Raw genomic sequence first — 13,859 nt, 5'->3', positions numbered from 1 at the left:
GCCGGTGCCACATGGGCAGGAATGGACTAGACGCCGAATGGGAGTGGCCGACAGGCTTCCAGGTCCCAGCCTGCCCACTCCCTTCTTTGGGGCCCGGCACGCTTGGCCCAGATACGAGACTGACCATCTCCGGCCTCAGCTTCTCCATCTCCCACCCTCTCCCAGCATGACCAAGAGGGAGGGAGTTACCCCAGGCTGGGACACCCCGTAGGCTAGGAAGCTGGAAGGCGGCCTCGGGCGCCACCTGCTGGGCCGTAGAGCGCCTATTGGGGGTGCAGGGCGGAGGGAAGCCCCGCGCCGCCACAGCGCAGAGTGAACTGACTCACACCTCGCCTCACACCCAGCGCAGGCGCGCGACGGACACGCACGCGCGAACATGAGAGCACGTACGCTGGTCCCTGCGCTCCCAGCCCCAGTGTACGCACTCTGGCAGGCGCGCACGTGCAGACACGCGTGCACGCAGGCTGGCCGATATGTGCACACTCAGTTGCATGCGCGCCGCAGAAAAATCTTCGGAAACAAGCAGCGCGGCAAGTGAAAGACGCTGTTACGCGCATAGACCTCTTTCCCCATTCACATAACGTTTACACGCGCACACACCTGAGTACACCTGCCCAACGCAGAAAAACCCATCCAAGAGCAGGGGAAGTAGGAAGCTGCCCCAGAAGGAGGCAGTGCTCCACCCGTCTTTGAAAGGCAACCGAAGGTTTGCGGCCTCGGCTGAAGTGGGCGAGGGTCCGCAGAAATCCGGAAGCCGACCAGGATCGACACTAGAGGGACCCCAACACCATCTCTGTGTAGGGAAAAAGGGGTGGAGACTCCGCGGAGCTACGCAAAGGCCCCTCTTCCGTCAAGGCGATGGCACTGCTCTCATTGGTTCAAAAGCTCCCCACATCTTACCGGCGCCGAGACCCCACCCCTATCGGTGCTAGGCCCCACCCTCATCGATTGGGCGCTTTCGCCCTCTTTGCAGCAGAGTCCCTCTAACTTCGCTTCCACTTAGGCCGGGTCTGGGTCCAGGAAGAAGCCTCGCTTAGCTTTGCCGCAGAGCCCCCGAACCTCACTGCGCAATACTCCACCCCCTTCTCTGCCTGGTCAGACATCCTTTCCGACTCCAGCCCCGATCCTGGAAGGAGCCTGCTCTATTCAGTCTACCCCCAAGTGTTAGCGCCGCCTCCTTCCCTGAGTGATGGCGGGCAGTGGATGGTGCCAGGCTCGGGAATGCCTTGAGCACTGAGGGAGACGGGTCCACTCGGGTCATCTTGGCCTGCAGTGTAGCGAGCCTTTACTTCCGGAAGTCGGAGGCAGCTGGCAGACGTGTATATAAGGAGAACAAACCGGTGGGCTTGGATTCTCTGACTCAACGTGCCAGTTCCAGGATATCCAGATTCCTTTTGGCTGAATTAGGACACTATTTACAACCTAGAGTCCGCAAGGATTGCAAACACGTGGCCCTCAGGTTGAATTTGACCTGTAGACGTGTTTCATTTGCTAGCACAAAGTTTAATTTTTTTTTCATTTGATTACAGTTGGCAACAGTACCTTTTTCTATTCACTCATTTTCATAAACTGCCTGGTCCCTAAAGAATTTGAATTTGCCACTACCTCTCCAGCTACCAGCGCCTGATCCCCAGTTTTAGATGCCAAAGTCAGGTTCATCATCTGGCTTTTGTTGGGGCGGGGGTATTCTTCCTTCCCAAGTGCCAAGCCACGCATCTGGTTTTCTGAGCCTGGTTTTCTGCTCAGAACCAATGTTTTCATCTGCCGTGGTTACTTTAAATGCATTCCAAGCACAGGCCCAGAAGCATCAGCGGAAGATGCCAGCCTTGTGTCGGATGACAGCCCTGACATGGTGCGCCTGTGAGGACACACAACTCATGGCCCCTCCCTCATGACAAGAATGGAGCTATTTCCCAAGTGCCCACTATGTCCCAAGCATCCGACACTTGTCCCATTAATTTCACTTGAAATTGTGCTCAAGGATTACTTGTTATTAGACCCAATTTACAGACGAGAGAATGGAGGCCAGAGAAGCAACATTACCTGCCTTGGAGAATGATGCTGGGAAGTGGCAAGGCCACATTCAGCTGGAAGCCTGACCCAGAAGCCCAATTTTCCAAAAGGCATGTGCTTTTAGGGGACACAAACAAAATCACCAACAGTAGAAAAACATGGGGGCAGCAGAGCGGAGATAAAAGATACTTGTGCAATTCCATGCAAACTGCAAGTGCGATCGTGTGTATATATGGGGGGCAGCGTGATGGGGGTGTATCTACACGTGTACACAGATGTGGCCCACGTGTGTTTTGTGGGTTTATTTAGTCATCTAACTGTGTGTTGCACACCCGCTCTGTTCTTAGAAGTGAGGGGCTACAGGGAACAGCTCAGCAGGTCGCCACCCTGACAGAACTCATGTCCCATGAATCAACAAATACATGGATCAAGATACTTTTGAGTTTTACAGGGAACATAAAACATAGCTATGTGATAGAATGTGACAAGGAGGAGGTAGTGACCAACATTAAATTGGGCGGTCAGCTCAGGCATCTGAAAAGGCGAGGTTGGAGCTGAAACCTGCATGGAAGATCTGAGAAGAGCATTGTAGCAAAGATGGAGCCCACCTCTCTGTGTCTTCAGGAACACAGGGTGTGTGGTCAGCCCAGTGAGCCCAGCTAGGCCTCCCAAGATATGTGGGTCCGGCCCCACCTTGCCTGACCCACACCTTCCCTTCGTCTGTGGTCTTTCCTCCACAGCTGCCCTCAATTTTGCCTGCTGAAACATTTCCCTCCTCTGAGCTTTCTTTAGTCCTCCAACCAGAAGTGATTTCCCCCCATCACCCCCTTCCTGCTCAGCTGTGCACACAAAGACCCCCTCCCCACCCATGTCAGCACTTCATGGGACTCTGCCAGCTGGCTAACGAAATTGGCCCCCTTCCCGATGAAGGCCAAAGCCCCACCCCTCCAGCCCCACCCCCTTCCCCACCCCCTAGTAAAACAGCTCCACAGCTTTCTCTGGAACTTTATTTTTGTTTTCTCCCTTCTCTATTTATAGCTCTCTCCCCTCTAGAATCATCCCTGCATCCATCCCGTTGCCTAGAAACCGGCTCTGGGCTGAGGGTGGGGGAAGGCCAGGCCAGCCCAGGCAGGGGAAAGGAAGAGCTGTCACCCACTCCTCTCAGCACTGCTCCCAAGCTCCCAGAAGCCCACCTCACCCGCCCTCTGCCCAGCACCCACGGGTGTTTTTTAAGAGATAAAACAAAATGTGAAAAACAGCAGCCTTTGTGAAGTCCTTCCAGCTTCTAAAGGGCATAAAGCATGTGATTTCCCTCAGCGCCTCTCAAGAGCTTACCTTGCCTGGACTCACTTTTTTTGGATGAGGAAACTGACACTTCAGGAAACAAAGTTCCCATAGCTCAAGTCTTCTCAGTAGAAATTCCACGGCTTTGGACTTGTTTCCTGTGGGATAGTGGCCTGAAACACTAAAAAAATACGTTTTAAAAGCATAACTAATCCCACAATCGATTAATTTCAGAAGGGTAAAGAGAAAAATTTTGTCATGATCTTGCCACACACCAAGCCACCAGTCCTGCCTCCACCACACTCCCTGCCATACATTCTGCCATGCCCCCCAACCATGGCCCCCAAATGCTCCTGCAATGCCCTACCATGTCACCCCACATTCCCCCTACCATTCTCAACTGCAGCTCGACTCCTGGCCCTAATGCTTACCTTCCACAAATTGGATGGGGAAGCCTGAGCTTGCTTCCTGGCTCTGTTACTTCACCAACTATGTGACCTCGGATGGTTCACATAACCTCTCTGTGCCTTCCTCGGCCGGAAGAACGCTAATTTCCACCCCATAAGACTAATAAGGGAATTAAATGTGGTACTGATGAGAAAGTGTTGCAAAAACCGTCGAGTGCTGTAACGTGTGATCAATTAGAATAATTAATATTATTATTATTAATAATATCATTATTAGGGCCAACAGGTGGGACCTGGGCTTACAAAGGGAGCCCCTGGCCCTTGTCCAGGCAGAAGGACCCCTCTCTCGGGCAGGAGGAGGGGCACAGATGGGGGCTGCCTGAGAGCATTGGCAGACCACTGAGGAGTGGAGGAGGGCAGAGGCCCTCTTGTGCCCTACTCCTCCTGTTCTCAAGTGCCTCCATCCCTACTGCTTCATTCCCTGTCTCCCACCCCAAGGCCCACCATTGCCTTTGAAATAGGCTCTCTGGACAGAATGAGGGAGAGGTCTGCCAAGGAGCAGCTGGGCCATGATTCAGCCTGAGTCATCTATCTAAATCCCAGGGCCACCCCCAACTGGGCTGGGTCCTGCAGCTGCTGGGGGGTAAGGATGTGAAGAAGGGGGGAAGGAGCCTGTGTGGGCAGCAGGCTGTGTTCATATGTGCCCAGGCCAGGGGCTCTCATGAATAACAGAACAGCGCTGTGAGAGACTGGGAGTAGTACATATGAGGAGGTCATAGTAGGGGAAGTGACCCCATGGACATCAGTTATCTGGCTGACTGAGGAGGCAGGGTTTCCGTGCGTGTGTGTGTGTGTGTGTGTGTGTGTGTGGGCGCTACAAGACGCATGTGCCTGCATGCAAAAGGCATACACATGCTCCCACACATGTATAGAGTGTCGCGGGTATATCTGAGTAAATGAAGAGGAGCTAATAGTGTGGGCTGGAGTTTGGCTCCCAGCTTTGTCACTTTCCAGCTCTGTGACCCTGACAAGTTACTTAGCCTCTCTGGTCTTCTGTTTCCTCACCTATGAAATCGGAATAATAAGATTATCAATCTCAGATGGTTTTCTTTAAGGAGTAAATGTAATGAGATGATGACTGTAAAACAATTAGGCAGCCAGTAAATGGTACACCACCGTCATTATCAGCATCTAAGGTATATTGAGTTATACATTGCATGCATGAGGACGTGCACATATCTGAGTGTACAAGCCTCAAGCCTAGGAAGTGGGGGTTCTGGGTGAGTGTTTCTCGAAGAAGCTGGTGAATGTGTGTTGTGTGTGCTTTTCTGAAACAAACAAGAATATTCCAGAAAGTTGAGTTTATATGGCACTGCCTGCCATATGATCTCCCCTCTCCCCTCCAACACACATCATCTTCCCTAGAGGCTGTGATTTGCTGAAATTGGGCCTAGACCAAGACTAGTGTCTAGGCAAAGGAACTGTTGTATTGGGTTTCTCAGGCCTTCTGAAAAGTCCTTAGCCTCAAATAAAGCTGGAATGGGAGTAACTGGCTAGACCCCAAGGGTGAATACGCCTGAGTGTGAAAGGGGGACTGTATTTGACGGAGTGCATATGACCATGATACGAATATGAGAGAGCATGAGAAGTGTGTGTATGTATGTGTGTGTGTGTGTGTGTGTGTGCGCGCGTGCATGCGCAGGGGTGGCATTGGGGGCTGGCTGCTGTCTTTGCTCTGGTACAGTCTGCTTGTCTCCATGGTGCCTGTTGCCACACATGCTTGCTTTTCAGAAAGTCACTGGGATTGTTTATTCCACCCCTGGCCTGGGCGCCAGCCAAAGAGCTGCAGGCACTTGTTTATCTTCTGGTGCGTACGAGTGTGTATGGCTTCCCAGTGGCAGACCAACCAAGATACGCATGCATGCACACACACACTCACATGGATGTTGGTCACAGGATGAGCCAGAACCCCAAGATAAAACAAAACCTGGTTCTAGGCAGACTTGCTCTATACAGGGACAAAGCCGATGACCCCCAGCAGCCCCAGGGGACACACCACCAATTTAGCAACCCCAAAGCTCAGGAAAGTGTGAGAGCCAATTGCCCTGGCTTCTGTCCTGTGCTCTCACGACAGAACTAGTCACTGCACAGTGATTGTCCAGGCCTGGGTCACTATCCACCCCTCAAGCTGGCAATGGGGTAAGTCCCACTCTGCTACTCACACTGGAGTGGGGAGGTGGTTCCCCAAAGAAAATGGAGGTATTGTACTCAGAAAAGGGTGCACAGTGCTGGGCAAGCCATTACTCTGGTGTCTGCCATGAATGCTACACTATGCCTGGTGCTTGGTGGGCGAGGGGGCAGTGTTTGTTTTTGTTTTTGTTTTTTCTCCCTACATCCTCCTCAGAGCTCTGAGAGCTAAGAGTTACATATGAGGAAGTTGAGGCTCAAATACCTAAATAAGGCCACGTAGCTAGTAACTGGCAAGGCCAGAATCTGGACTTACCCTCTTATCTCTATGCCCTTTTTGAGCTACAACTCTGCCTTAGCAAGTGTTTTTTTCTGTTGTTGGAAATTTTTCATTTTTAAACATGTTTTTATCAACAAGTCCCCATGAAACAAGAATTGTTGGGTGGAAAGGGCATAGATGGAAAGAGGTGAGCTCTGACCACATCCCCTCAGATGACTTTGCCTTTCTGTGCCCGCCAGCAGGACTCCCAATAGCCAGGACCTACGTCTTTGTCAGAGAGCTGCCTTTGGGCTATGGAACCCACTTTGTCCACATGCACTGCGGGCCAGAAGCACCTGGAATTACTATGCAGCCCGTGTCTGCCAGGTGCTCAGATATAAATGCACCAGCTCCCTTCCCCTTGGCCAAGGGAATTCTGAGGTGTGCCTTTACCCCATTTCCCAAGACTTCCTAAAAGATTAAGCTCACTCACTCACTGAGGTAGCCGGGTTAATATCCACCTCTTATTGGATGCCTTTCCCTTCTGGACCACCTTCCCACTCCCCTGCTGGTGTCTCTGCACCTCCCAAATAAATCACATTCCCTTGATCTTCATTTTAGAGTCTGTGAGCTACACCCAGGGTGCTGGATCCCATCCTATACTTGCATGCTGAGCATCTGGGCCCCACCATCATGCTCATCCTTCCTGGCATTTCCCCTTTCCCTCTGTATGGGCCCCCATCAGAATTTCAATGCCTTCAAGCACCTCCTAGCCCCCAGTAGAGACTGTCATATTTCCTTTCTCCCTCCAAGCCCAAACTTGTGGAAAGAGTCATCTGCTTGCCCTCTTCACTTCCTTACTCCCATTTACTCATCAGTTCCACCCCCCTGCCAAGTCTGACATCCACCCCCACCATTCCACTGACTGTGCTTTTATCAAATTTCCATTACCTTCTTTTCAAGTCCAGAGGACATCTCTCAGGCTATATCCTGTCTTCCTGATGCGGCTGACCCTGCCCTCCTGGAACTTTCTCTCCCCATGGCTTCTGAGACATCAAACTCTCCTGGGTTTCTTCTGGTTTGTCAGACCACTGTATCTTTTTTTTTTTTTTTGCAGCCTCATTTTCCTAGCTGGTTGGTATTCCTTGCAGTGGACCTGGGCCCTTCGTCTCACCCTATTTGGCATATACTCTTCCCTCCTGTACTGACATGCCGTCATGACTTCCATCACCAGTTCCCCGATCTGGCCACTCCAGAGCTCAGTTTTGGACTCGGAAGCATCAGCATGGTTGTCCCATAAGCCCCTGCTTTCCTCATCAGGGTTCATCTGGTATCTGTCCTTCATCTACTTGGGTTCCCTGAGGCAGAACCTCAGAGAGGCAACAAGATCCTCTCTCCCCTCACACCCACATCCATCCCATGACCAAGGCCTGTTGACTTTATCCCTAAATAGATATCAAATCTGGCCCCTCCTCTCCATCACAACAAATGGTGCCATGATTCAGGCAGCATCATCTCTAACCTGGACAACTGTCATAGCCTTCTCACTCATGCCCTGGTCCCGCTCAGGTCAGCACTCGCTCTGCCCTAGTGGGACATTTTAGATCACAGGCTGGTCTTATCACTTTTCACATCTTGTGAACTTTCCCAAGCCTCCATGTCTTCATCTGTATCGTGGGGCCGATAATGTTTACCTTGAGGGCTGTAGGAGGAATAAAATGAAATGATGAATGTAGATTAGGGTTTGTAAACTGTGAAGCTAAATACTCTTGTGGGCAATGAATGAGCAATTTTCAGGGCCTGAAACGTTGGGAAGCAGTATGGGTGTTGTCCGTGGTGCTGAAAATTAGTCTGGCACCCTGAGGTTTTCTGCTTCCTTGGAATGCCGGCGGAAGGTGCCCATCTGATAGATTTTCTTCATTTGCCATCTAGATTTTTAAAAGAATTTTTCCAAAAGATGATGGTGACTTAGGGTTCCCCAGGTAAGTGAGAGTAATAGTAAGGGTTAAGCGTGAGGTTTCAAAAGTTACACAGCTCCGCCGCTCATTAACTGTGTGAACAGAGACCAGTGACCTATCAGTATTTCAGTGCTCTTATCTGAAAAATGGAGATAGAATACATTAATATTAACTTGCTTCTAAGCGATTGGAAACTGAAATTAGGTAAAACCTGTAAACAAAACTTAGAACTTTCCCCCTCACCCCTTAATAAGCGTTACATTAACCTTAACTGTTAGGATTTTCAATAGGTGGTTTCACAGTACAGGAGAGAGGGCTTTACCATCTCTCGGCAATTATTGAATTATTTTTTCTCCTCTGGGAAGCTAAAGGAGAGAGGACAATGTCTCCACTGAGAAATGTGGAGGAGGGGTGGGTAGCAAATCCTCATGTCCTTGGCAACCCGGTTCAACTAGAAAGCCCTGAACATGCTTCATCTTGTCAAGACCACTGTGAGATAATTAATGTTAGTCCTATTTTATAGATCGGGAAACTGAGGCTCAAAAGGTGAAATGATTTGCCCGAGGGTACCCAGAAGGAGGAGAACTGGACTTGCGCAGACTAGAGGGTAGGCGGGCACCTAGCTAGGGTGGCCGGTGGGGGGGGAATCAACGGTGCTCCCCACACACACCCCCATCGCTCTTGTCCCTGCACTCGCGGGGGCGTGGGCGGCTGCGAGACAAAGGTTTGGAGCGCGGTGGGGGTGCGGGGGGGACGGGACAGGGGAAGGGGGGAAGGCCGGAAGTACGGCCAAGGAGGAGGCGGGAATTTTCTGTGCAGCTGGAGCTCGGAGAACTCCCCGAGCTGGGTACCCATCCAGGCGCCGAGTGTCCTCGGACAAGTGGCTTCTCCTCTCTGAACCCCAATTTCCTTCTCTGTGAAACAAGGAGAGGGTGTTCGCGGGCCTGGATTGAGTGAGATCTGAGACAGTGCGCCTCTCCCTCAACAGGCGCACAGCCTCTCCACCCCTCAGTCTCCTCGTCTGTGAAACGGGAACCCGGTCCAGGAGGGCGGGGAACCCAGGAGCCCAGGGAACATGGTGAGGGCGTCCTTCCCTCCCTCGGCCCCACTTCCCCGCTGGCACCGCCCCTCCCGGTTCCGACGCCCGAGTCTACCAGCGCGCATGCCCGGGGCGGGGCGCGGGGTGGGAGCGCGGAGCTGGCGCGGGGGACAGCGGCGCCGAGTCCGCGGGATCGCCCGCCAGCCCGGCCGGAGGCAGCCGAGGCCACTCGGGCGTCAGCCGCAGGAGTCGGAGCGCAGCGCGCCTGGGAGACGGAGAGGCGGCACAGCAGGGTAAGCGCCGCGCCCGCACCTGCTGCCCCTCGGGGCAGGCGGCGTCGACCCCCTTCTTCTCTCACGCTGGCCCTGGAGCCGCTGTCCAGGGTCCTCGAACCTCCTGGTTGATAGGGCTTCGGCCCCGCGCGAGGCGTGTGTCCAGCGTGAGCCCCGGTGCGTGTGCGTGCGCGGCCGGGGCGGTGAGTGTCCATTTCCAGGCTTCTCGCCGGGGTGGGGCGGGGCGGGGGCGGGTCCCGCAGTTGAGGCCGAGCCCCAGAGGGGCCCTGAGGGCCAGTCCGCATCCGTGTACGACCCTGGCCAGCGCCCGGAAGCTGCGGGCAACCCCTTTGTTCCGCATGGCCGTTCGGGAGGGGATGCTTCCCGCCGCCACGGGGAGGGGGTCTGCCCGCGTTGATTCATTTCTCCCCAGGAGCAAGCTCTGTGCTGGAGTGGCTCTGCTGTCTACAAGACACTGAGCACACTCGCCGTCACACGCTTAGTGTGGCACACACTCTGGGGCCCAATCACACCCTGTCACACACTCACCGTGCGAGGCCATGGGTCTGCACACATACTCTATGGCCCTTGGTCATTCCATCAGACTCATACACTCCGCCACCTGTGCACCCACCCAGTACACCAAGTGGGAGCCTTGTGTACACACCCAGGCACAGCTACGCACTCACACCAGCCATCCCCTATCACAGCCCGCTCAACTCGACAATACTCCCTGATCATAACACTCACAGCTGCCCTGCTCTGGCCTGCTGGTGCCTGTTCACACCTGTTCATCACGGTGTCCGTCATGTAGCCCCAGACCCTGGAGTAGGCTGTCACACTTGTGCCCACACGTCATCACACACTCTTTGCTTCTTAGCTTGCTGTCCACCCTCCATCCACAGTCAGCCCAAGTGTGCACACACTCCGGTTCATCTGGGAATGGATAGATGGATGGATGGTCTGGGGGCTGTTTCTGGAAGGTCTGGCTATCATCCTCTGCTAGGCTTCTCCTCTCCAGCCCCAGGCAGGAAGCTTTACTGCTCTGAGGGTACTAGGAGATGAAGGGATGAGGAGGCGAGGGGCAGCAGACCAGGATTATCAGACACACACACAGGCGCACACAAATGCCTTTGTAGGTCTCATCACCATGGGAGGAGGTGTTCGCTGGTGCCTGGCAGCCCTGGCTCCACCTTGAGAAGAAATCCTAGAGGGAGAAGAATAGGCTGGCCAGGTGTCTGGGCCAGAATGGGCATTTACAAGGGCTGCTCTGCTGGGGAGCAGGGCGCAAACGCCTGTGCACACATCCAGGCCAGCTCTCCTATGAGTGAGATTCTGAGGCCATGTGGCCATACATGCACACACCCACAGGGTCCAAGTGGCTCCCATGGGACACAAACAAACAAGCCATTCTGCATATACATGTTGCCTATGTGCACAACAAGCTCTTCTTGAGCAGAATACAGGAGCCAGGTCCTGCTCCACAGGCTGGTCTACACTGGCACAGATATCCACAGGCAGTCTGCATGCCCTCTGCACACCAGGTGAGCCAGCCCACATAGGGGGTCATTTAAATCTTTACCTCAGTCGGGCTGCAGAAGTGTGCCGGCTCCTCTGTTCATAGGGCGTGTGTTCCTGCAGGTGGGCATGTGCATGGGGGACACTTGCTTCCTCTCCTGGATACTCCCGGGACTGTTATCCGTTAGGTCCAGAAGATCAGGAGGACCCTTGGCCTGACCCCAAAGAGCAGAAGGAGGTTAAGAGTCAAGCATCAGTGTCCAAGATCTTAGCTGTTATGAGTAGGGAGAACCCAGGCTTTGGGTTTAGATACAACAGGCTTTGAACCACAGCCCACTGCCCCAGCTGTGTAGCCTTGGTGTTAAGTCTTTTCTTCCTCTGACTGTGTCCTCATCTGTGAAATGGGATGATAATACTCCCCTTGTGAGATTGTCGTGGAGTCCAGATGCTAAAGCAAGCCTAAGAGTGCTGTGCCCAGGGCTGAGCACACAGTGGGAGAGTGATGGAGCTGGGTTCTAGAGGGAGGGTGGGGGTGGCACACCGGGCCTAGGTTGCCTCTTGGAGAAGTAACCAGAGGATACTGAGGCTTCCTCAAGAGCCAGGAAGGGCCTGGCAGAACTGTGAGCAGCGGAGCCTCTGGGCATGGTATCTTGGCCGGTCTTAAACCCAGGGCTGGGCCAGTTCTTCTAGATACAACTACATCTCTCCCATTTCACAGATTGGGAAACTGAGGCCCAGCGTGTTGAAAGACTCACCCAAAGTCATGGAGCAGGTCAATGACAAGCTCAGGCTTGACTCCACATCTTCCTAATCCCTGGCCAGTCTCTTCGTCCCTACCCCAGGCCTGATCCCACATCAGAGAACCTCACCTGGGAACTGAGAAGCTGGCCTCTTCCTGGGGACCTTGCAGAAGGGGAATGTTACCAGCTGGACCATGCCTGCCTCTCAGAACTTCATTTTCCTCCTCTAGAAAATAAGAACAGAACACCTACCTGGAAAGTGTATGGGTTCTGCACATAGTGGACACAATAAAGACTTGATGCATGTAAAGTCAATTCCCACTTTCTTGGCATCTAGGTCAAAGGTCAAAACTCAGGTGGCTACGGGCCAGGTGGATAACATATACCTGGGGCTGGCTATAAGAAAAATGGTGGTACAATTTTAGTGACAAATGATAACCGACAGCCTCGGTGTCCAGGACACCATAGAGAAGGGTGGAGATTGCGGCTAATTAGAGAGTACGCCCACATCCAAAGAGACAGACACTGCTTGGCTCCAGCTGACTATTGCCATGCGGGAAGCACGCTCGGATTGCCAAATTTTAGTTTTCCAAGATGAGCTGGGGATCTGATTTTCATATGAAATCTTCTAAATTTTAGAAGTTAATTCCTTAAAAAAAATTTTAGCACTCTGGGTCAAACAAGCATGTCTGAGGGCCAGGTTTGCCAGTTTGTGCCTCTGCTGCAGGCCCTCCCTCTCCTGCCCCCTCCTGGGAACACAGCTGGGCTCTGACAGGTTGAGTAGATAAAAACAGGCCTTCCACATACACAGCCCGGCCCTAAAGAGCAAAGCTGCACACCCCTCATCTTCATTAATTCTCACAACAGCCCTAGAGGGTGGGTTTTTAGTGTCCCCAGTGAAAAGAAGAGATTTACCTGAGGTCACAGAGCAGGTAAGTGGGGAGTTGTTCTGACTTGCTGCTCTGGCTGTACCCAGGGGGAGGGAGCTTGTTGGAGGGGCTGGTGTGAGGGGACCCCAAGGCTGGGCTACCAGGGGTGAAAGCGGGGTAATGAGGACTCAGAACACCCCTCCTACAGCCTGCGATGATTCCTCCCAGCTCCATCCCAAGCTCCCTGTTCACCTGCCAGGCAGCTGTTGAATTCCTATTTTCCAGAAGAGGAAACCAAAGTTCTGAGAGGCAGGGGTGGCAGGCAGACCCCAGCCCTCACCAAACCTGGGCCCTCTCTCTTGTCCATCTGCCCAGTCGATCTGGCTTATAACATCCTTCCCCACAACCCCAAGGACCAGAGCTGGCTCACAAAAGTGAGTTCTTTGGCCTGTGTTATTTTTTTAATTAGCCAACATTTAAAATATAGACAAATCCAGACTGACGATTTTGCTCAAAAAATTAGGACTGGCTATGCAGGAGCCACCTTGACTTGCCTGCTTAAAATACTCCAGGAGGTTCCCAGCACCCTCAGGATAAGCCCACACTCTGCCCTTGTGGCCTGCACAATGGGCTCCTACCTGCCTTCTCCCTCTCCGCCTTCCAACTCCACTCTGGCTACTCAGGCTTTTTTATGGCTGCCTCAGCTGTTACCTCCTCAGAGGGGCCTTCCTCGACCATGTATTAAACAGCCGCCCACTCCTTTGTCTTCACAGCATCTATTATTATTTGAAATTACATTATTTATCTGCTTACTTGTTAATTGCCCTCTCCCCAATCTTTCCATACCTGGAAGGCGGTGGGGACTATGCATTTCTTTTTCACTGCCGTATCCCCAGTACCAAGGACAGCATTTACGACATTGCTTATGTGTTCAATAAATGTTGACTTAATAAATGAATTCCTAACTAGCTAGTAGAACTGAGTGCAGCTGCCCCTTCAGAAGGGGCCCGTGCTCTCCAGTTTGCCACAGTCCCCACCGCTCCCTCTTGGCTCCCTCACCTGGAGGATATCAGGAGTCTTTAATCACCTCACTTAGTCTGCTGTTTTTCTTTTGAGAGAAAAATACTTATCTGTGCCATATCACCATTAAGAGGCAAAAAATGAAGATGAACGCAGTCCATACCACTCAAATCTGATGCCTGGCTGACTCTATCGGCCCGTGACCTTCCAATTTATTTTTATGCTGCCAAAAAGCAGTTCCAAACAGTTCCAGCCAGATCTCTCCTGTGCTTCAAACCTGCCTTGCACCTGCT

At 52.7% G+C, this 13,859-nt stretch overlaps 1 protein-coding gene across 1 annotated transcript in view; it reads left to right on the top strand.

Annotated features, from left to right (window-relative positions):
* The first annotated feature begins 10,945 nt into the window (after positions 1 to 10,945).
* The window catches only part of GPRIN1 (G protein regulated inducer of neurite outgrowth 1), a 9,171-nt gene continuing 6,257 nt past the window's right edge, over positions 10,946 to 13,859 (top strand). Inside the window, exon 1 of the mRNA XM_039880326.1 lies at positions 10,946 to 10,963. Within this exon, the coding sequence (XP_039736260.1) occupies positions 10,946 to 10,963 (18 nt within the window). The remainder of the gene's footprint in view (positions 10,964 to 13,859) is intronic.

Source organism: Pteropus medius, unplaced genomic scaffold (assembly GCF_902729225.1).
Source record: "Pteropus medius unplaced genomic scaffold, Ma_sr-lr_union100, whole genome shotgun sequence".
Classification (NCBI taxonomy): Eukaryota; Metazoa; Chordata; class Mammalia; order Chiroptera; family Pteropodidae; genus Pteropus; species Pteropus medius.
Note: the sequence above shows the minus strand (reverse complement) of the source record. Positions and strands in the feature narration are given on the sequence as shown.